Source organism: Dromaius novaehollandiae, chromosome 7 (assembly GCF_036370855.1).
Source record: "Dromaius novaehollandiae isolate bDroNov1 chromosome 7, bDroNov1.hap1, whole genome shotgun sequence".
In the NCBI taxonomy this organism is placed as follows: domain Eukaryota; kingdom Metazoa; phylum Chordata; class Aves; order Casuariiformes; family Dromaiidae; genus Dromaius; species Dromaius novaehollandiae.
The window spans coordinates 35,257,875-35,282,046 of NC_088104.1; the positions used below are offsets into that span (position 1 = coordinate 35,257,875).

The following is a 24,172-nucleotide window of genomic DNA, read 5'->3' on the forward strand; positions in this document are numbered from 1 at the left end:
GCTACAGTTATGAATCAAACTGATGTACTGCAGTTTCCATCTGTTTCCATTTCTGGGCTCCCGTCACTCATTAGTAATGTGTCACCCTAAGAGGGCAACCACCTTTCTAGTTTGGTGAACTTCTTTTAGAAACTTTTAAACTTGCACCTGAAAACTGGGAGGGAGGGAAGGAAGGAGGTGAGCTGCACTTAGACTCCAGGAGGGCGTTCGGACGGGAACGGCTGCATAGTTGCATTTTTGAGGCAAGAACGCAGCCCGCAGGAGGAGGCAGAGAATAACTGTGCCGTGGCAGCAGCACCCAGGAGCCACAGCTCCTTCTCCTCCCTCCACTTTGCCCCTAGGAGCTGGCCATTTCCTGCTGACCGCGAGCCCTCAGCGGCAAGTCTGGCCACTAAAAAGCTCTGTGCGAGTAGGCAGCATCCCCACCCAAAGGCCAAGCAGTCTTTACACGGGCATGAAAAGGAAGAGTTCTTACCCCAGAAAGCCATGTTTCAAACAACAGCCCAGCTCTCCGTAGCGGGGGGGGGGGGGGGGGGGGGGGCCACAGACAGCCTATCTCCTTGACCTTGCACGCAACCCCCTACATGAGGGCCATGGCAAAAGACAGCCTCAAGCAACCACGACTTACGGCAAATTGTTTTGCTTCCCTTCCACCATAGTAAATTTCTTTGTGGGTGGCAGAGCCAAGCTGACCTGCGCCAGATCCGCACCTAAACCCCCGGAGAGCGCCGAAGAGCCGCAGCTCGGGGTACTCACCCTCCTGCGGCGGCGGCGTGGAGGCAGGTTCTCCCGAAGCTGTCGGGGGTGTCTATTTCAAAGCCTGCAGACAGCACGTGCTCATTACTAAACAAGGACACTACGCTATACTTTTGTCCTAGTTAAACCACAAGAAACATTGCAGAGACAGAAAAATCAGTTAGTTAGGAAAAACAGAACGTAAGCAACTACAGTCAGAAAGAGGTCATCATGGAAACGGCGAGCGGCTGCTCCAGCGTGGCAGCTCGCCAGAGAGAGCCGCGAAGCTGCCGAGAAGCGACCGCCACGCCGAGCGCTGCGCCGTGTCCCTGCCGAAGCCACGCGCCAGGCATTCGGGAGAGGAGTCCTCACCCGGAGAACCGGGACAGTGGGACACGAGGACAGAAAACGTGAAGAAATGAGAAAGCCCACAGAGCTAGCCTGCACATGAAACGGGGCGGTTTTTATTGCGTGTGGTTTTCAGGGTTGGGTTTTTTCGATTTTGGAAGGAGGCTTCCAGGAACGCGCAGGGAGAGCCGTCAAGACGCGCAAGGCCGAAGAGCCAAGCCTGGCAGCACAGCTCTGCTCACCCAGAGCCTTCTCCCTTCCTTCCTTCCCGACGCAGCAGCCAAGGCCAGAGCACACCAATGTTTACTGTAGTGGGGTACTAATTAACATTTTTCAAGCTTTTTCATATCCTACAGGACTCATGTTCATGGAAAAAGGTAGTTGTAGGAGATTTTAAATACTAAGTAATGAAACGGTTTTCTAGAAAAAACGTATGATCTGCCTCGTTTTTCACTCACGGGAACTCCTGCCCGGAAAAAAAGAATTCAGGATTTGGCACCTGATGGCTGCCTCTTTTAAAACATGTGTGTCAGCAAACTTTTGCTCCCTCTGCTTTGGATTCAGAGCCCGCTCTTAGGATATTACACTTTAACTAATTTCATCTTGCGTGCCCACAGCGCTTTGGCCAACCTACTTCCTTCACTCTTGCTCCGATTCAGAAACACACTCTAGCACAGATCTAAAACCTGCTGTCTTCAGTGAGATGTAAATACCTGCTCCAGTGCAGCCCTCAAGGAGATAATTTCCTGAATTATCACTTTAGGAAGACAAAACAAAGCAAAACAGTGCCCGACATCCCTACTCTACGGAAAAGGGTCCCCAGTTGCCTCCCCCTTCCTGGCCGTGAGGAAAGCCTCGCACGCCCCGGACCCGGACGGGCGCCGCGCCGCACCGCCCACAACGGCAGCGCACCAAGTCCTTCATGTGAACGACTCGCAACAGTGAATGTAAAGGGGCCTTAAGCAGCACAGAGACATGGTACTCAAGCTCCACAGACACTGCGGGAGTCACTTACCCGATGACAACAGTTTCCTGCAGCAGTCTGAGTGAGCGTTTAGTGCTGCTAAGTGTAAAGGGAACATGTTGTGGATCCCACACCTGAAAGGCACAACAGTCTCATTACACAGAGCCACATAAAAATCCAGGTTACGTACAAACACAGTGCACGGGAAGCTCCTTCTGCAAAGGCAGCTTCTTCTTGCCTTGTTAATGTTATCTGTATTTCCTTACCATCTAGCTCAGGAGTTAAAAATACTCAGACACAGCAAAATCTTGGCATGACATTATGAACAAAATGTGGCAGCAAGATTTCCAAATCCTCAGATGAAAACATAGCGAGGGAGGAGGTAAGAGTGCGGCTATGGCTTAGAGCCAGCTCCCGGCCTGGGATGCACAAACTCCTGCAGCAGCTACACATGCTGCAGCTGCCATCCTCAGGCAAAAGTAAACGCTGAAGCCTTCTCACTATTGTTTCTGAAATCCATTTTTATTGCAGTTAACACACTTCAGATAACTCTCACTTGGATTTTCAAACCCTCCACTTCTTCCCTCTCCACTGGGGCTCCAGACTTCCAAGCACCACCGTCAATGAATTTAAACACTTTGTCTTGTAGCCACATTTGCACACCATGCAATTAGCCCATCCTTTCCACATCCAGTTCTAGTCAAAATATGTAGGACTTTAACTCAAGTATGTTTTACACTTAGTATATGTAATGCATAAACATATATGCATACTGTATACCATATATACACACAATTATTTGTACAGAAATTGGAATCTTTGCTCTCCTGCACTGTTTCCGCAATATTTGACCTCTAGCTCCTCTGATGATTCTTTGTAACTTGTTACTCTTCTTCACACCTTCCTTCAGGCTGCAATAACACTTGCAGTTTCTTCCACATCCTAAGAATTAAACATCTTTTTCTTTTTTTAATTTGCTTCAGCTAGTCTCCTCATATGCTGACCTTCACCTTGTTTTTCCCCCCCTGTTAACACATGACCCTCTTTTCAAGAACACTATAAACTATTCAGAGCTGTCATATTGGGGGAAAAAGAAAAGGCACCTACCATTAGACTATACCTTTATCGAGCAACCACAGAGTTTTCAAACAAGCTGGGCACTCAGCAGCTTTTACTAAATCAGCAAATCAACCCAGTTCAGTCAACAAGCATGCCACTGTTTGTACTCTTAGAAGACTTCTGGGTTTGGACGTCTTGGCCTCTGCCATTTGGCGTTGTTTTGTAAAAAGTGTCTTGTTATTCTAGAAATATTATTCTACAGGCAGTGCTCCAAGTGCACATAAACATGAAGTCTCTGAAACCAGCTTTCGCCACAAGATTATCATCTACTGCTTGCTTCAGCAAATGTATTTTTAAAAAATGATGAACTCTTGAACAAGAGCAGATGGATTCATATCTGCAAGACAACTTATGGATAGAAGAGCGCAATCACTTCATGGAAGAGAATTTCAGATATAGATCCAAAGATTTAAGAACTTGTTTTTATGAAAGGTTTGCCATGAATCATAACGACTTATGGAGCTTTAGCCAAAAAAAAAAAAAAAAGTGGATGTTCATAAAGATATACTGCTCTCTCCAACACTGCATACATTTCATATTATATGCATAAGTATTTGACCAATTTTGGTTTGTTTTTAGAAAACTTGCTTTTTGCAGAATCTACAGTGCCATCCTTCCTCTGCCTTCACATTAAATTTGTCATTCTTGCTGCTTCACTACACTAAGGAATCACCCATGGTACTGTATGAATTTTAATTTTGCCAGCATCAGCATCTACGTCTTCCTTGGAGTAAATCTATTGAAAGATTATCTGATAGTCTATTCTTTGAAAGGGAACAGTATAAGCTCCACCAAGCTGCTGCACCTGTCTAAACAGGTTGCATTTTTTAGCTGTGGATTCATTTATTTAAGTTACCATTGGATATTCTATATTGCCATGCCATTTCCTTCCATCTCCTCCTCCACCTAGTTATCTCAAGCAGTATTTTTTTTTCTGTTAGTCAAGATTTCCACCCAGCATATGTTTTGGCTGGTTTCCATCAAAATGCACTATCTGCACATCTGCTAACCAGTGTCACACTTCTATAGCGCAGTTCACACTGGTTCCTCCTATTGCCTACATACTTTCTCCTTGAAATGCAATTGCCTCAAAGATTGACTGAGCTGTTGGCAGCTGCTGCTAACGATACTGTATAGTTTTCTCTTTCAAGGCCAATTCAGGGGACACATATGAAAGCTCATTCCTGTTATTCCAATCCTGCTTGTTTAGGAGGGTAGCATCACTTGGATCTTCCTGGTGTCTCAGAGCTGACTTCTCACTTCACATATTTCTGCTGCTACAAGAAGTGTGTGTGTTTTTTTTTTTTTTTAACAATAGTCCAGCCACCCAAGTGTGAAATAGGAATTTCTAACTGTATAACTTTGATTCTAAGAGTGGGTTGTCCCACTGCTGCTCATTTCTCCATGAATCTCAAGAAAATAGACAGAATGAGACTTACTGTACTGGAGAAAGAGCTAAGAAAAATATTCATCTATTTAGACAGCAAAATCTTCATGCTGGCTATGTTAATGACATTCCACAGGCCTCAGCTAACATCCCGGGATATTGGCATATTAACTATGCCAACTGAGGATCTGTTCCGCCTTTTGAGTTTGCTCAGTGTCAGTCATTATAGTTGATACAGGAGTACAGGCAAATGTGTCACTTTCTTAAATATACTCAAACAAACAAAATATTGAGAGCTGCGAGTATCTTCAAAACCAAAACCAGCCAAAATCAAAATATTTGGAAGCAGGTTTTCCTAAACACGTAAGTCAAACAGTAGTCGCTGATTTCCATGGTAGGTCGTAGGCAGAAGACTTTCTTAAATTATACTTTGGAAACGTGCACTTAGTACCATCTTGTTCCTGAATATGAGTTTTCTGCAGCTATTAAACACCTGGTACAAGTATCTCTCATGGCATGGCACTACTCTGGTGTTATACCTGTAGGTGTACCTTCAGGTTTACTTTTTTATTTTGACAGGAAAAAAATCCCAAATCAGGTTTTTAACTTGCCCCTGTCTGCTTTGAAGATATAGCACCCCATTACCTTATTGAACTATGATCAGAACATAAATAATGATTACTCAACTATTCTTCAAAATTAAGCACCTCCCAACATGTCCACAATATTTGTCTATTGTGGGTATAGTCTTGGTATGTGTGTGAAAGAGATTAAACAAACAAAAAAAAACCCTACCTGAGTTGAAGCAGAAGTACTAATGACATTTGGAAATTTGTTTCTGATTTCTACTCCTCGTCCCTCTATTCCTAAAAGAGCCCCCAAATCCACTAATCAGATGAAGTAGTCCTATTATTTCAGCCATCTGAAGATCAGAAACAGTGCAACATCAAGGCAAGCTCTACAGTTACAGTGAGCTCAGAAATACTTAGCAACATCTGCTTTGCACTACTACATTTCTATTGATTAACCTGTGTAATATCAAAACAACACAAGGGATAGTCACCGAGCATGGCATGCCGCTGAAAATTAGGCTAATCTAGATACTAAGGAATATGCACGCCATTCCCTTGGTCAGCTTCTGAATTTTTTCGCTTGTGTTTCCTATACAAAGTGTTTGCCATGGAGTTTCTCAGACAATAGTGATCAGGCACTTCAGGAAAAAGAAATAGCACTGGTATTACTGGCAACCCCACAGCTTGGCACAACAGCAGCTTGGCAGAGCTTCCTTCCCTTCTGTCCTCCCAAACATTCATATTTCAGTCCCACGTCACCCACTGAAGTGGAGCATAATTAAGTTTATCCATTTTAAGCCTTCATACTTCAGGACCTGAGGAGAACCTGTGTTTCCTGGCACTGGACATAACACTTGATAATCAGAAACAGCTCTGCTGCAGCAACCTACTTGGCAGTATCAGCTCCGCTGGTTATGAGGGTGTTAATCAGAAGCTCATGTCCGTATCTTGCAGCCACATGCAGAGGGGTGTTACCATCCTTATCAACACAGTCTATCTCACCTCCTGCAAAAGACATTTTCATGCAGTTTAACACAGCCAGATTAAGTGTGAACTAGTGACTACAAATGTTCTCTCTCTTAATGAATGCAGTGTAACCAGTCCAGCCACAGAGACACTCGATTTCAGAGACGGAGAACCAGCGCTCTGCAAGCTGCCAGCCGTAGGTACCAAACGTCATCTGGCAGCAGCATTTTGACCTCTCTCTCCAATTCTTTCCAATTTTACCTGCATATTTGACATCACTTTTCCCCACCACTGAACAGGATGACATAACATGGCAAATAACATGGCAAATAACATGGCAAATAACATGGCAAATAACATGGCAAATAACATGGCAAATAACATGGCAAATAACATGGCAAATAACATGGCAAATAACATGGCAAATAACATGGCAAATAACATGGCAAATAACATGGCAAATAACATGGCAAATAACATGGCAAATAACATGGCAAATAACATGGCAAATAACATGGCAAATAACATGGCAAATAACATGGCAAATAACATGGCAAATAACATGGCAAATAACATGGCAAATAACATGGCAAATAACATGGCAAATAACATGGCAAATAACATGGCAAATAACATGGCAAATAACATGGCAAATAACATGGCAAATAACATGGCAAATAACATGGCAAATAACATGGCAAATAACATGGCAAATAACATGGCAAATAACATGGCAAATAACATGGCAAATAACATGGCAAATAACATGGCAAATAACATGGTTCAGACTTGCTGCTCAGCTAAAGGTACAAATGGCTGCCTTGAATTAAACTACAAAAATAAATTGCTGAGACGGTGCCATCATTCTTTAAGTCGCTGCTACTCAACCCTACCTACGCCGCAGCGATGTCAAAGGGAGCTCCTCCAGAAGGCCCGCACTGCAAACAGCAAGCGCGGTGTGCGCCTCTTCTGTGCCTTACGCAAGCACCACCAAAACAGACCAGTTACAGGCCCAGTTCCTGTGTCTGGCAGCGGCCAAGGGCAGCTGCTGGGAGCAGTGCCAAGTTGCCCTCGTTTTGGCGCATCCTCTCAGCCCTGCCAAGCCGAGCGCAGCCCTGGACGGGAGGCAGCATTTGTACTGCTGTGTTAAAAACCTATTGATTCCTCTATAGTATAGAAAAAGGGTAAGAAGGGACCTCAAAAGGTTTAGTCAATGATTCAGTTTATTCTTTATGATCTTACTGACTGACATCTGTTTAACCTGTTGAGACCTCGACAGATAGGGACTCCACCGTGCCCAAGGCAATCTGTTCCAGCATCTCCTTGCCTTTTATTTATGATCAGAAAATCCTATACTGTGCTTAACTCTAACTTCCTGCTGCAAATTCAGCCTGTCACCTCTTCTTTTATCCTCACAAGCAGGAAGAGCAGATTATTCCTCTCCTCTCTGCTGCAGCCTTTTACCCGTGTAAAGACTGTTATCAAGCCCTTGTTTTCTTTTTGGCCCAAGCAACTCTAACTCTTTCAAATCTCTCCTTGTCAGCCAGGTTTGCTACACTCCAACCATTCTCGGCCTCCCTGCCAGTTCTCTCCAGGTGGCCCACATCCTTCTGGAAGTGAAATGCCAAAAGCCAGAAGCAGTGCTACAGCTGAAGTCTACCAATGCTGAGCTGAGCAAAAGGATTACTTCATGCCTGCTGGCTCTGCTCCTATCTATACGTTCCTGTATGATGTCTGCCCCCCCTCCCCTCTCTCTCTCTTTTCTTTCCTTAAAAAACAGTGTGACATTGTTGACTCATGTTCAGCTTGTGATCCACTATAAGCCCCAGATCCTACTCTGCCGCCCGCCCGGCTGTTGCCCTTCTGTGTTTGTGCAGCTGGTAATTCCCCTGCGAGTGGTACCTTTCCTTTCATTTGCTTGCACTGTAACTTACTCCTCCAGTCTTACAGGAGCACTTTCAATTCTAACTCCAATTTCTGCCCAGCTAACAGTGGCTCCTGGGTTCATGTTTTCTCCAAATGTTAAAAACATCCCATCTATTTCACCATCCACGTTACTGATGAAAATACTGGACAGTACCAGACAGTACCAGAAAGAACGTGAAAATCCCCTTCGCTACACCGTCCATTTCAGCAATGCTCCATTTATTGCTAACCTCTAAGTGTAGTTTATCGACCAGGTAGGCACCCACACTGTACTATTTTCATGCAAACCATACACCACTACTTTGCAGCAAGAATGCTTTATGAGAACATGTAAAAAGATCTGGCTATATATCATTTCTGAATGATAAATAAAGGTCAGTGAAATGCTGGGACAGATTGTGGGGGGGTCGTGCAGTCTCCAGCCGCGGAGGACCCCATGAAATGACCTGCCCACAGAAAAGCCAGAGGACTGCGCTCTGTTCACAAAGACTATTACTCTGCTGTAGAAGAGAACTGAGACATTTCAGCATGTTTTACTCTTGAGAAACCCATGCCTGACTGGCCTCCCAATCTTCGAAGCGTTTACAGTTTGTTTATTCACTCATTTCAGAATTTTTGGCTGGTGTATATCTCATTCTCCAGCTTTTCTTTCTTCTCACTTTTAAAGATAGGCACCACATTTGCAGTTTTCCAGTTTTAAGGTACCCTGTTCTTCCTCCACCAGTCCTCAGAGATAACAGCCAAAAATTCTGAGACATCGTTAACCAATTCATTAAGTAGTGTAGGGTAAAACTTCATCTCTATAAACCATTCACACTTTTGTCCTCCACAATATCCCATGGCAATGAGGCATAAAGTCATTTGCAATCAAATCTGTGCACAACATTAAAATTATATGGGCAGGAAATGAAGAAAGAATCAAAGACGAAGTAACTTGAGAAAGAGTAGAAAAGGCTGAAGGAACAGAGGAAAAACTGCCAACCCTTTCATACACAGATCCCACACAGAGCAAACAACAGCCATAAGTCAGAGAGCATATCTGAGTAAACAACTCAAAACTGCATTAAAGCACATTTCTTTCAGCTTGCCTCCAGCTCCTTTCATTATTACTATTCCATTTATTCAAGGAGCAATATGACAGCAACTTGCATGATAACCTGAAGGAAGCAGGAGCTACCAGAGATCTCCATTTAAAACACAATTTTCTGTTAATGTAAGCATTATTACATTTACAGCATATCTGTTCAGCCCTCTTCAACATCTCACACAGAGCAGCTCTCTCGAGGGATACTGCAATGTCCAAGTTTGGGGTTGGAGTTAAACAAACAGAAATAGCGGCCTACAAGGCCTCTGCCAGATCTCCAGCTCTAACATTTATCATATTTTGTAGTATTCTTGGACAAAATAAATATTTAACTAATATGATTGATAATCAGGAATCCTAGATACTCTTTGTGCTTACTCCAGGATTTTTTTTTCTGTTTTTCTATTATTTTTTATTTTCTTACTTTTCTGGTGGTCTCCTACCCTAGAACAAATGAGGTGGCACTGGTCCACCTTCCAGAGTATTTATTCAAAACTTAGTGAAGGGGGTTTGCTACAGGAAGGTTGTGGAGCTCTGGGAGGTGAGAGGAGTAGAGCTGCTGCGTAGAGGGGTAGACAAAATGGTCTGAGCTCTGAGAGCACCAAGATTCCCAAGGGAGGACAATCAGAAGCTTTTTTTTCATTTTTCAATTATGTGAGAGAGTTGTACCTTTCTTCTAGGCTGGTAAAAGACCTAAATACAGCTTTTACGTCTTGTTGCCAGGTTAAGGATCACAAAAGGTTACATGGACCACTGTCAGCTGGAGGAACACAGGATTTTTTAACAATCAAAAACTTCACTTGTGATGACATTGTGGAACAAGAGCTGCCACTGCAGCTCAAAGGCAGAATTTGACAAGAGCTAAACAGAGTACTTCTTCAGTGCTCTACGTCAGAATAACTAAAAATTCCAGTTTTGTCAATGACTGATCTTTCAGACCACCATGGATCCAGCAGTGAGACTCACCGTTCTGAATGAGGGTCTGCGACCGTGTGAATCTCCCATGGACAGCTGTCATGTGCAGCGGACTCTTGCCATCCTTACTCTAACAGAAACAAAATATAAAAACAATCATTTAGCATGTAAAGCAACAGTAACGATTTGAAATCTCACAGGTAATACAAATAGCTCAATATCCTACAGCTAGTCTTCCGATAAAACCTCCACTGTCTTCAAAGGCTGTAGGATTGAATCTATCCATGACGATAAATGCAGAAGGCATAAGCACACAAAAATAACAGCTTCTTTAGCAATGAGCTAGAAATAGTCCGGAGATGAACTTTTCCTCAGAGCCTGGCTGCCTGTATACAATGCCTGGTAGAAACGTACTGACAGATGAGGTGCTATTCTTGATTATTTTTAAATGACATCTCCCATTATAGTCATTATTTTCCCTACTCCTTGCATCAAGAGGAATAAAGAAAAGCAAAGAAAGCACAAGGCTAAGTTGCAGCAGCATGAGAGATTCAAGAAATATAAACTTACTTATTTGCATTTTACAGATACATCCTAGAATACAAGGCACTATATTAAAAAGTTTTGGTTAATAAATTTCCACCTAATGAAAAACAGGATGTCTACAAAAGATATTTAGAAAACAGGTGAGGCACAAGGAAGGAAAGGTGCAACAACGAGAGAGCAGTGTTCTGCAGTCTAGAGAAAGAAACTGAGCTTGGAAAAGCCAAGGAGCTGAGAAAACAGCAAGGGAAGGATGCCAACCGTACCACTCATGTCGCTTCATGTTTACTGGAATGGAGCTTCACATTCACTGGCAAGCATAATTCCTACCTTCATTTTAATAATTCTGATTTTAAATAGAGCGCTGGCTATCCACTGATCTCGAGGGTTTTACCATAGGTATTAAATGCTAGGAGACCAGTTTTATAGATGGGAAACTGAAACACACAGAGTTTAAAGCAGAATAGCTTATATGAACTCAGAGATCCTATGTCTTCTGATACCTATGCCAGCACCCTCTCTTGTTGGATTAAAAACAACTCCTTTCAGTTTCATCAGTATGTATCAACTGTATCTCAAGAGCACTGAGATATCCTAAACACCATCAAGCTTCATAAAGAATAAGTAAATAAAAAACCTTGAGTTCTTACTTCCTCAGGAAAGTCAAGAGGAACTTGTTAGAATCAAGTTTAATTAAATGTATATTGCAGGGGGAAAGAAAACACTGAAAGGGAATAGTTCCTTGACTTGCTATGGCTCCCCTGAGATAAGATTTTGACAGAGCTCCCAGGGCTATATTTTAGCAGTGGTTCATGCCTTCAGGAAAGCGGCTGGCTTAGACTTTAAGGCTGTCATTATACCTATTGAGGCACTGAGAGCTTCTCTGTTGTAAATTAATCTCATCCAAACAGTTTAACAATTAATATTCTCAGCATCACTCTTCTTCCATGTGTCAATTCCCCCAAGAAGGGCTTAAAGCCATGCTGTACTTCGTTACTACAGTTTCCAGACTCTTGATGTATGCAAAATAGGATAAAATAAAACTGAAGAGCTGAAATGCAAGTTTTACCTGAATGTTTACATCTGCCCCATTATTCACTAGCAGTTCAAGACACAGTGCTCCATGAGTGGAGGCAGCAGCAAAATGCAAGGGAGTGAATCCATTATTGTTAGGCTGATTTACATTAGCACCATAGTCAATCAGCTCATTAACAACAGAATCCTGACCATTGTAACAGGCAATGTGAAGTGCAGTATTTCCATAGATGTTCATTTCATCAATCTAAAATGAGACAAGGAGACACAGTTAAAATTACAGATGTCAGCTTATTGCTTTACATAATGCATCACATACTGCAAACTGAAATAGCTGGAGGCTTGAACTGTCAGAGAGCATACTGTTCAGTAGCAAATTTCATTGACAAAAACATACTCCCAGAGAGCTTAGTTCTGAATACTTTACATTTACTATTATTAACTTTTTACCCCACTGGCAATTTTTAAAAGCCAACCTGAAGCTTAAAACTGATAGCAGGACTATCTAATAATGAAAATAAAAGTCTTAATAAGCTGGAAAGCTTTTACATTTAAGGGGGAAAGTAGGATAAATAATAAGCTCAGAATCTTTTAAAAAATAATTACTTCTATTGAATTTTTGTGAACAGAATCAGGCTTAAGATCTTTTTACACAGATTTCTTTTGGGAAGAGAGTGGAGGTGTCTGAGTGATGGGAAAGAGAAATTACACAGCCATTTACACTTCAATAAGAACCCACTTTCAGTAGCTCTACAATTAAGACGATGTTATTTCTTAATGACTGGCTTACAATTCATCTGCTGTTCTGTAAAATAAGGTGAGACAGCTTGTACAAAAGACGTAGGAATGATCTGAATACTCTCCCACAAATCCTAGCCATCTAAAAGACCATATCCCTAGTGGTGGAGAATATCGAAGTTAAAGGTAGTTATTAGCACGGTACTGCTAATGACGGTAAACACCTATTCATCTTCTACTTCACAGTCAGCAGCCTGCGAACACAGACTTTTTACTTTTTCTTGGCAGGTCAAGTCTGCTGGCTATAAAGCTGGCAGAATACATGAAATATCATTGCAAATGCAATGCAATGATATTTGGCATCTCTGATGAACCACTACAGACTCTTCTGGTCATTGCACTGCTTTGGACCACTAGGTTGACAATATTAAACTAAGAAAAGTCTGTGCCCTGAAAAAAGACCTCTTCCATGGTGAAAATAATCTTTCTCCTTCCCTCCACCAACTACAGAGGAAATATAGGTCCCTAAACTTAAACTGCCTGAACTGCAGCATAGTAAATACTTAATGCACATATTGTGAACAACCTTTCATGGCATCAAAGGGAATACTGAGCAAAGGGAAGTTTCATTATCCCATCTTCCTCTTATAGGAATAGCATATGTTCCCTGATTTCTTCAGCAAGGTTGCCTGGAGTTTACTGTCCATATCAGACATTTTTAGTCCAGAATGTCTTCTGGCACTTGAACCGAAGACTACATGAAGCACAAGACACTTTTCATGGTCCACAAAGTGGGAATTATTTTCTTTAGAAACTCTGCCAATGTCTGTAGCAGCGTCCATATGGAAAGAAAAGAGGAATATCTTCAAGTATATGGAGAAAAAAGGAAGCCACAGAAACAGCAAGTCACCACGTACCTCTACACCCAGATTAAGGAGATGTTTTACTACATTAATCTGCCCATTGGATGCAGCTGCATGAAGTGGAGTGTAACCCTTCTTGTCCTTACAAGTCACTTCTGCACCATGGTTAATCAGTAATGCAACAACTTCCAGGTGACCTTTAAAAGATAAGAGATAGTAATCAATGAGTGTACCATCCTACTGCATCACTTTCCCAAAATTACTGCTTTCTTGCTAATGCTCTTCTCTTTTTGCTGTTGTTTCACAACCCTCTCAGAGTTTACAAGAAAAAGAGTGTTCTCATAAATGTTTTTAATCCAAATGCCAGGCCTCATCAAGAAAGCCATGATACATACATACCTTCATCACATCTGTCAAATCTCCCCTTAGTATATTAGTTTTCCAGTCATTAAAAAGGAACAAACCACACCTCTTTCCCATGTTACTTCTCTAAAGTTCATGTTTTATTCTCCCTTTTGCAGAAAGAACAGTGAGCACAGGAACATGACAACATAAATCTCCCCAAAAGTACCCTGTTGACGTCATCTGTAGACCCAACTGTTAACACTCAGTTTTTTCTTGACAATACATAATTTATTTAATAAATGATAAATTAAAGGTTTTCCACCAGCATCGAGGACAAAAAACGAAATTTCGAGTGAGTGAAGAATTTGATCCAAAGCCTACCAAAATCTACACATGATTTTCTCCTGAATCCACTGATTTTTGGATCAAGTTTGTGACTCTCCAAAACTGTATTATTAACATAAAATGATGAATATACAGTCTAAAAATGTTCGAATCTGAACTTGTTGTATATATATAGTCTGCAGATTAAAACAATCACAATAGTTTCAACAGTCATACAAACAGAGAGCTGATTGCCAGACTCAGAGCACATCTGTCTTGGGGAGTAAAATGCCTGCCCCTGAATTAGGCTCTCCCTACAAAATAGGGGGGAGGGGGGGAGCTGAGCATTTCAAATTGCAATTTATAAGCCAGCTGACTCCTTAGCTTCCTCTTCTCCCTGAAGATTTCAGAACTTCCCAAGAGGGCCCTAACCATCAAAATTAAAGCAAGGCAAACTGAGGGATAGTCCTTATGTTTCCAGTTGAAGCAGAGCTATTTTCCTTAGAATAATTAAAAAATTGTAAGGTCAAACAGACTGAAAGAGAGCAAACACTATATGAAGCTGGGTACCATCCGAACTTTTGCGGCACTTTCATGACAGGGGCAGTTCTGGTCACGTGCAGGACCCTAGCACACTTCATTGACAACTCCCAAGTGCCCACAGATTTTAAAGTATCCAGGAAACTAAGTGAGGGTTTATAGGATGAGATGCTTCAACCTCATTATCTAAGTTCTGCCCAAATTCCACTACAGACTCCTAAATCACTCTGTGAGTTTAGGCCTTTAAACTTATCTAAATATTTTGAAAAGTACAACGTGAGTTTGTGAAAAGAGTTAAGAGCAAAAGAGATGGGGAATTGCACAGCACAATGTAAAAGCCGCTCATCTCTCCTGAGCAGAGTTCAAAGCACACTAGTTCAAAAGCCAAACCACAACTGTTGCAAGAGTCTTTCCATCTGTTCGTGCGTATCAAAAAAAAAAACCAAAAACAAAAAACAAAAACAAAACCCCAAAACAACAGGCTTTTCTAACAGTTTGAAAACTCCCGTTATATCATTTCCAGAAGAAGCCAGGATTAAAAGTAAGAATCTGAAAGATCAGGTGAAAGACTTGCTAGGCTATCACAAAAGATCTTGAACAAGAATGACCAATATAACCAGCAATGTAATTCGAGCATTTTAAAATTATAACGCTTCACTACAACAAATCCTGTCTTTAAATTGAATGAAATAATAAGGTCAATTGATTTTTTAAAGCAGTATTTTATAACATCACTGATATTCTGAACTGCTGAATCAGCTGCTTTTGCCCAGTCAGGAATAAAAAAATGACAATTTGCACCTGATAGAAGGAAAGGCTATGAGGCACCTTCTAACAATATCACAGCTTAGCTACTTTAAACAAAGATAAATAGCAAAAATTATGATCACATTTATCTGCACTTTATATAATGTAGTACTTAGCAAAAACTAGTTCAAAAAAACCTGTATTTTCTCAAGTCCAAATACACTCCAGGCTGGCATTAGAGTCAGGAAAAAAAGATCAAAAGGAAAAAAACAACATAAAAAGCCCAAACGAGTTGCACTAAAAGGACAACACAGCCAAGTTCTCACCACTTGCAAAACCTTAAATGGACACTGTCTGCTTAGACCAGCTGATCCCTTCCCCTGTTCAGGGTAAACACCACATTCGCTTTCCAGGGCAAGGTCTGCATCTTGCCCACTGCAAAACGCACAGTCAGCTTGTCAACACCAAATTAAAAACAAGGAACAACCACCCGAGGCTTACCCATGTACGCTGCCCAGTGAAGAGCTCTTCTGTCCTTTTTGTCAAAAGCGTTGATGTTTGCCCCTTTGGCTAAGAGCAAATTTACCATCTAAAAGAAACAACATCAAGTAAATAAATCCTGTAGGTCAAAAATTGAATAGTTTATAACAAATCATTCTAGCAATGTTTTAGCAATAAAGTAGGGATCACAATAGCTTACTTTTGAATGATACATTTATAAATGATAAAATTACTGTTCCAAACCGCTTGCATTAGTGACAAGGAATAGCAACGGTTGCAAGTAACCAGGAGAAGCTCGGCACCCATAGAGCAGGCTGACAGCATGCAGGGTGCTGCTCACATCAGCTGCGATTTCAGCGTACTTCAAATTCAGCTTGGCAAACAACCCACCTAGAGGTAAAACAGGCCTAGAAGAGAAATATTGCTCCTAGTTTTTACAGTTAAAGCCACATTTAAGGTGTTTTCTTATAGACTGGGACAAGATCCCTGCAGACCTCGAGGAAACAAACCCTAAAGTCTGCTTGATCTTTCAACAGGGAGTGCCTATCTCCTGCCACACCGCACTGACGGGTGGCCAGGCCATTCGGGTCCCGTCTGCCCATGACCATGTGGACAGAAACCAGGCTGCCTCATATATGAGACTGGAATTTTAGACAGCATGGCTAAAAGATGAAAAGTCTCTTTCCTTATTGCCAATCGTCCAGTATTAAACATGAGAAGAAAAACAGAAAAGAATGAAAATTGAATGAAAAACACTTTCAGCAACTTTCTTTTCCTGCAAAACATTCTAAAATCATAAATTACAGAGCTGCATAACTGACTTCCTCTAATACATTGCTTTGGCACAGTAAAGGATCAGCTAATAACAGCAGTCAGTAACATTGCTGATATGCTCTATCCAAAAGCTCAAGAGCTTTAATTTATGGTGGTTAGATTCAAGCATTACTACCTTTTTTCTAAAATATAGTATTTTAACAGTAAAGCACCATCATCCTTTTACATGAACTACCTTTTTTCTTCCTTCTTTTGATTATAGTACAACCGAGCTCTTTCTTCTGACACCTCTTTGTTGATGGAATCCTACTGTTCCAGTCGATTTTTTTATTCCATGCCTGGACCTCCAAGCATGGCATAGGCAAACAAGGATCCTTTCACCCACATCTAATGACAGTAACAGCGCCTTTTATGTAGCGGCCTTACTTACAGAACTACAGTTTTTATACAGAAGCAGTAATTAGACTAGAAGGTTTCGCTTCCATTAGGTAACCAAAAGTAGCATGTACAATCTTAAAACCAGAAGCACATTTTGAAGAAAACTAATTAGAAAAGCAGACTGGCTGGGTCTCACACAGCTGTACATTTCTTCGGTATGAAATTCATCCTCTAGTTTTCCCTATCCATGCTGCCTCTCTATTTCCACAGGCAGTTAAGATCAAAGTAGCCAAGGACACGCTGGGGCTGGTGGTGCAGCCAGGTGCCCGAGCCCGCACGCACACCTCGCTGTGTGCCGGCGCTGCGCGGGTGCGTGCCAGCCGCTCCCTCGTTTCGGCAGGCAGGAAACCCAGGCGCGCAGTTTGGAAAGCGGCTGAAGGGCAGGAATGCTCCTGTCGGGGACGTGGGCCTCAGCCTAGACCCAGCCACAGCCGGCTGACTGTTTGAACAGTGGGGAAAGAAAAAAATAAGCAAATATCATCTATGCTATAAAACAGCTTACCTCGATGTGGCCATTGAGAGCTGCGTGGTGCAAAGCTGTCCGCCCACCCCGGTCGGAGACGTTGACACTGCTCAGCATGGGAATGATAACCTCCGCGCACTTCACCGCCTTGTTCGCAGCCGCCACGTGTAGCGGCGTCTGCCAGTTCTTGTCCCGGGCATTGACATCAGCTGAATGCTTAATCAATACTTGCACTGCTTCCTGCAAGGGCAACACAGCTACAGCTATAAACAAGCACTCAGGGCCCACCTTCTCGACAGCATTATTATTACCTACGTATCAGACACGGCCAGGAGAAAGGAAGAATATCATTTATCTAAACAGCCTCCTAGGTTAGTGAAATGGCAGTGGTGACTCAAATGCCTGAGTGCACATCGCCTTTGCTGTCATTTAGAGCAGTGTCCTCACAAGCAAAATTTCCCAAATTGACTTTAGGACATAGAAAGCCACCCATGCAGAGCACCCCCAACCTGTTGGTTAGCCTTCAGTACCACAGCCATAACAACTATGCTCTACTTGAGGAAATGAATGTATTTATTCAAGCTCACTGTTATAAAAATTATTTACAAAATGAACAACATGTTACTTTGGATAGGCAAGTCACAGTGAATTACTATAAGTTTTATTTATAAACAGGAAAAAGGAAAAAATAAAACAGAATATGTGAGCACAAAAATTTAGGTTTGCAAAAACATGAGAATCACAGGCAAGGGTCGCCGCTAGTGTCCCTCGCTGCCGGCAGCGTTCCCTCCCTCCCCAGCGCTGAGCACAGGCCAAGGGTCTTCCCTGCAACATCCATTCTGCCAGCCTGAGACCAAACAACTTTTAAGGTTAATTTTGTTGTTTAGAAACGAGTATTTCCCAGTGAGAAAATGTCCTGTTCCCTCTTGAGAGACTGCCTCACTGGAGTATTTACAATCAGCTCTTCTTTGTTCCTACCCAGGCATCTGCCATTAAGCAAGTCAGATAAAAAGTCTCTCACAAAATTGGATTTTGTTTCTTCTTTCTTCACAAATGCACAAAACACAAAGGAACTACTGGGACGCAGTAGCATGCAAATAGCCTCATCTGCTAACTACAGCTCTCAGCTGGTAAGTGGGAGAGAGCTCTAGTCCTACATACGACCTTATTCTTTTTCCATAATCTGAAAAGTTTTCTAGTAAGTCCAGCCAAAGTTTTATTAATGAATAACAAATGCATCATGTGTGTGTATAAATAGCACTTTTGTATCTGGAAAGGCCTGGGAGAGTGCCTGCAGGCTCTAGCAACAGTACATCCATTGCTAGGAGCTTTAGTCCTTTGTCCTCCACTGATTTCAGCAATTTCATTTTCTATGGCCATCCCACAGACTGTCATGTAATAGATTTGTTCCGTTAGTGAGATTGCTTGTCTTCAAGTACCGATAATGATATATCATTGTTGATGTCTCAGCAGGACCTTTTTTGATCGCAGGCCTTTTATTTTAAAAGTCATTTAAAGATAATTCGCTGGGAACCTACCCAACTGGGACCACAATCCTACATGAAGTCAGCAGGAAAATTCATGTACTTTGACTCTTAGGGAAGAAAGAAAAAAGTTAAAGGAGGATTTTTAAGAGTAAATAATAAGAATTGAAAAGTCTGAGCTGATAATTTTTAAACATTTTTTAAAAGCATTTACACATTTTTGTTTACATCTGCAAATCTGTTGGTCTACCACGCTTGAGGCCAAAATGTTAAAATCTTTAGGAAGAAGCTTTAATTTTATGGCTTGTGAGGGCATGAGATAGGCCCTCTTATTAACATAATTTCAACATCTGCGTACAGTCCACAGGTACTGTGTAGGACTCCGTACTAATACGTTCAGTGTCTCTAGTTATCCCAAGTTATCTGAGTGAAATCTCTTAACTCTTTCAAACTGTATGAAGCTCGCGGCTGACACATCCATTAACAATCCTGCACAGACACACTTGAGGCTTGCTGGTTTCTAAACAACCATTTAAATCCCTGAAGCCCACTTGAAAAGTCACTAAAACATAAAAACATGAACACCTTTTTACTTATCAGTCTATAGATGGTTGCAAGCAGACAGTTTCTGAATCCTATGAAAACTTCATAACAAAAGATTGGTAACGAAATTTGTAGGTGATCATTCTAAAAGCAACCAAGCTCACAGGAACTTCAAAAAAGTACAGTGAGTCCTTCTGGACCATGAATTGATCTACTACTACCACTATTGATTATGAATTCATCTACTACTGCTATCAATTTGGTCCTATTTTACTGAAGCTGTAAATTTGCTAGAAAGCCTGTACAATAAAACAAGAGCAGCACTGAAAAATAAAAACTTGTAATGCTCAGTCTCTTTCAAAATGATTAGCAAAAGCAGCAATTATCAAATAAGTAAGAAAAAGGAAGAGGAGGAGGAAGCTATATATATAAAATATATACCAGCCCACAAAATGGCATCAAAGGCTGCTCTCTTCCCTTGCTGCTTCAATATTGTACCTGTTACATCACATTTTATGAGGCACCAGAACTGCCAGCACAATGGGAAACAGTTTCTCATTGTGAAGCTGGGTTTCAGCAGCACAAGAGTTAAAGACCGGACACAAAACCGCAAAAAGACATGCATTTTCAGTTAGGACTGTCACTGAAAATAAAGGTCACATACTCCAACACATCCAAAAAAGAACCCAAATATGTTGCAATTCCTGTGTCAGGATTGCAGCTATTATTTTTTTAAAGGTTTAGGCCTGACCTTTGTTTTTCAACATGGCTTTTTGTATTTTATCTCATTGCAGCATTTGCATTCTCTCAGCTGTCCCCTTCCAAGGGCTTTGGTGGATGCCAGCAGCTGGGAAGCTCAGCCAGCAGGGAAACAAGGCCCGGGCTCAGAAACACTCGGGGCTCCTGCCTCCCAGCTGCACCCGCGCTGGCGCTGCGGCAGAGGTGACGCCATCGGCCTGGATGACGGCCACCCTCTGTCTCTTTTACACGTCTGCCCACCCCCAGCGGCCAGTTCAGTCTGCAGCTGGGTTCACTGTGTCAACCGCGTGTTAGGAGGGTAAAAATGTACAAGGAGGTCCAAAATGGAAAGCCAAAAAATAATGGTGCAGTGATTTCAGTCACGCCTGAGCTATGTTCCTGATAGCTGCTCCTCCATGAGATAGCCATGGAGAAAGCCCAACACGATGCCGGACGATTTCTAGTTGTCAGGTAGAAGAAATATGGGCTAACCCTCTTCTTGCATGAATCAAAAGAATTAACAGGAACCTAGTGGATGCCTTGAAATGCAATTAATCAAAACAAACTATGCAGTATATGGATCACACACACACATCCGCTCCCTCCTGGCACACAGCATCCTTTTGAATTTATTCCTCCTTATTTCACCGCCCGAGGATAACGTGGCCAGCCCGTTATAGACTATTCCACTTCAGTCGGGGTCACTCGCTCTCGATGGCTGCTCAGTACGACTTACTGCAGCACCATAAAGCATTGCACAGGGAGAAATCAACCGTACTAAGCAGTGAACACACACGCTGCAGTCGAGAGCTAAGCCTGACATGTAAAAGCTGGCCCTTCTCGACTTGCCAAAATGCTAAAGGCCCTGCGCCCACAAAACTCTTCCCCTCTTTGCGTCACCATGCGACCTCCTATGGCTTTAAATGGTTTGGGGTTTTCCCCAGCGTGTCATTCACGTGCAATAGCAGGGTAATCGAATCTTACTCACTTCACTCCTTGAAGCAACTGCTCGATGGAGAGGAGTCAGCCACATATTGTCCTTGGCGTTGACACGAGCGCCTGCAAGCAAACAGCACAGTTACATCCACGCCTCGGGTGCAGCGTTAACAAAAGCGTTGCCCAACCAGTCTCCTAGTAACAAGAGCTGAGCCATACTTAGTACTCACAGCACTCCCGCAACTCTTCTGGCACTCTGCTAACCTGGGAACTGCATTGCCATATCCCAAGCAGACAGGACAGGAAGCAGGATTCGGGAAGAAAGGAACTGGACAGATTTGCTTATTAGCAGGAAAAGCTGTGTTCAGTGGACATAACGGAAGCAAGATCCGCAGGAGATTAAATATCTGTTGTCTGCATGTGTCTGTGCCATTTTCTGTAGAACAGTTGACTGTTGGAAAAGGAGCAATCCCTGACCAGAGCGCTGCCGCTGCGTGCGGACCTGGGCAGGGAGCGAGCCTGAACAACCACCTCGCGCTTCCAGCTCTATCGGCCAGTGCACTAAGAGATAAAACCTCTGCAACAAAGTCTGCTTTCCAGCTCAGCAAAACTTGCTGTGGCCAAGAAAACGTGATGGGGAGATTGCAGGTTGAGTAGGAAACTAGGGACTTACAAGATGCCCCTCTACCTCTGCCGATCCTTTTGCCTTGTGCGCACTGAGCTGTGCACGCGGGAGGCACACGGCAAGGAGAATCCCCACCACCAGGAAGCTTACGGACCACGACTCACACGTACCTGTGTTCTACCAATTTGGCTGTATTCTCTTTGGTGTTTTTGTTTTTACTAACTAAGGTTCCTTTCGGTTTATTTCAACCCCTTCGACAACTCCCAGAAGCAGATGGTGGCAAATCAGAAAGGCTTACGTGTGGAGTAGCAGTGTGTGACAAACATCCTATCATTCCTCGGTATTCAACCACTACAGTGGTTGAATAAGATGATCAGAAAACCTAGGGAAGCATTCTTCAAGCCTTTTATTGATCTACTCAGCCTTCAAGAAGCTGAAAGAATTGCCAAGAAAACAGCTAAAGAGAATAATTAAAGCAAAACAATACCAGCAACATAAAATAATACACAGCATGTGATCAACATTGTCTTCCTCAGCTGTTTTCCACATTTCTTTTCCTGTTTTTACTGTGCTTTTTATGTGACAAAGTGAAATTGCTCTTGCATATCTAATTCAGTGCATCAGCTGAATATATATGTGATTTACGTTTCTAAAGAGTTGCACAATTCAGCTGTTGTCTGTTCATCAACAGGCCGAAGCTACTGTTGTCCATTTACTGAGGCACAAATTTTCCAAAGAGATATTTCAGAAATGTTTTGCTCTATAGAGTCTATTTGCTCCACCGAAATTCAGCTCCCCAGGCGCTCCTGGCAGGCAAGGGGTAATGACAAGCAAGGAACTTCACCAGCACTGACACACTCCTCAGGGGGAATAAAATATCTTCCATTTTAAAGGCAAGATTCAGTGCCCTTCTCTTAACTCTTGACCAAGTACCTTAACCACGTTTCAGTGCACTTCCTGCAATACTTTGCAGTGTTAGGCTAACTAGTCTAATTTGTGTGTTTATGTTGATCAACACACTCAAATAGGTGTATATGGTGTTCTGTGCCAATCTTTCTTGAAAAGACAAGGTGCTCTTTTCCTCAGAGGCTTTTCTTAACATCTTTCCAGGCAGCCACATCCCCCCCAACAAAACAGCCACTTAAAAATAAACCTCTTCAGACAGGAACCTTTCCTGAGACACACGGCGAGAACTCGGCCCTCGGGGGAGTTGCACAGATGGGTCTGAAGGAATGGTTTGGCCATTACATCTGTTCTGCGAAGTTAGACAATATAATGCATAACATCAAAGATGAGATCAACAGAGGGTAAACTTTCTGTAATCCGCCCTTCTTCAACAAGACCATTTCATAATCTTTGTGATATTTCACTCTCATGTTTTTCTGCCAAAAGAGGACGAATTTGCCTCTGTCCTTTTGAAATCTGAAATAAACAAACCGATGCTGGCTTTCAGGAATTAAGTTAACATGTCCTTATCCTAACCAAAGTACAATTTGCCATACCACCACATCTGCCAAATCCACAAGACTCAAATAAATCTAGGTTCTGAAGTCTAAATCTCTGAAATTGGGGATGGCCAATGGATGAAGGAGACTCCACTCTTTAATCTATTAATGATACTATTAATGTGCACCTTTCCATCTCCTACTATGGGAGACTGCAATAGAAACACAAAAATAGAAGGATCTCCCCCCAGTAAACACATAATCACAGTATAAAGCAAAGACTAGCATGAAGACAACGTAATGGGGCTGCAGCAGCTGGATAGAGGGACCTAGGACTTACATGAGAACAAAATAATACAGTGCTGGATGGGAACAAATGAACCAAAGAGCCTGAGGACACCACACAAAAGAAATGGGAGGCCAGGCAGGATTTTCCTCAGAAATCTGTCTGAGTCACTTGGTAGGGTGTGAAATGGCCTGGGGATCCTGATGGTGTGGGGATCCCACTGAAATCACAGAAAGGAGGAGGAGGAAGGCAGGTAAAAGCACACAGGTGCTGGGTCACTCATGGAAGAGAGGAGATGGTCCTGGGATATCCTCCAGTCTTTCACCCAAAGAGGACACCGCTAATCTCAAGGATAAGAGTCTTAAAAGCCTTGCGACAGGCAGAGAGAGAAGCTCTATTTCCTGGCTATAAAATATCTCCTTCTCTTATGAGTCATTCATTTCTCTAAGCCTCCTCTTCTTTAGCCTGCCATGAGAGAAAGACCTGGACGCGAGTTCAGGTTAGGCAGCACCTTCCCCTGCCGCCTGCCGTGGATGGCCCAGGACCCATCATGCATGTGGCAGTCTCACTTCCAAATCTCCATGCCAGAGCTTAGTAGGGCACCCCTCCAAAGCAAGCTCATGTTTGTCCTACTCCTCATCTGTCCTGCAACTTGTAAAGGACTGACATCAATACTGCCCAGTGCAGAAACTGGGGCACCCCCAGTGCAGAAACTTCTTGCCAAATGGCTCAGAGCCTCTTGAAATAGTAATAGCCTGATAATATCCCCAAGAACACAAGCTCCTGTG

The 24,172-nt window shown here is 42.5% G+C and overlaps 1 protein-coding gene across 6 annotated transcripts in view; it reads right to left on the reverse strand.

Moving 5' to 3' along the window:
• The window catches only part of ANKRD44 (ankyrin repeat domain 44), a 142,539-nt gene that overhangs the window by 43,181 nt on the left and 75,186 nt on the right, over positions 1–24,172 (reverse strand). For 3 of the 6 annotated variants that reach the window (XM_064515147.1, XM_064515149.1, XM_064515145.1), the window contains exons 4-12: positions 21,081–21,151; positions 17,367–17,567; positions 15,653–15,740; positions 13,250–13,392; positions 11,629–11,841; positions 10,068–10,146; positions 6,016–6,130; positions 2,099–2,181; positions 757–820 (exon numbers count right to left, since the gene is read on the reverse strand). In XM_064515147.1, coding sequence (XP_064371217.1) covers positions 757–820; positions 2,099–2,181; positions 6,016–6,130; positions 10,068–10,146; positions 11,629–11,841; positions 13,250–13,392; positions 15,653–15,740; positions 17,367–17,567; positions 21,081–21,151 — 1,057 coding nt within the window. Of the gene's footprint in view, positions 1–756; positions 875–2,098; positions 2,182–6,015; positions 6,131–10,067; positions 10,147–11,628; positions 11,842–13,249; positions 13,393–15,652; positions 15,741–17,366; positions 17,568–21,080; positions 21,152–24,172 lie in introns of all 6 variants that reach the window. The other 3 variants (XM_064515146.1, XM_064515144.1, XM_064515148.1) reach the window with 1 other exon arrangement.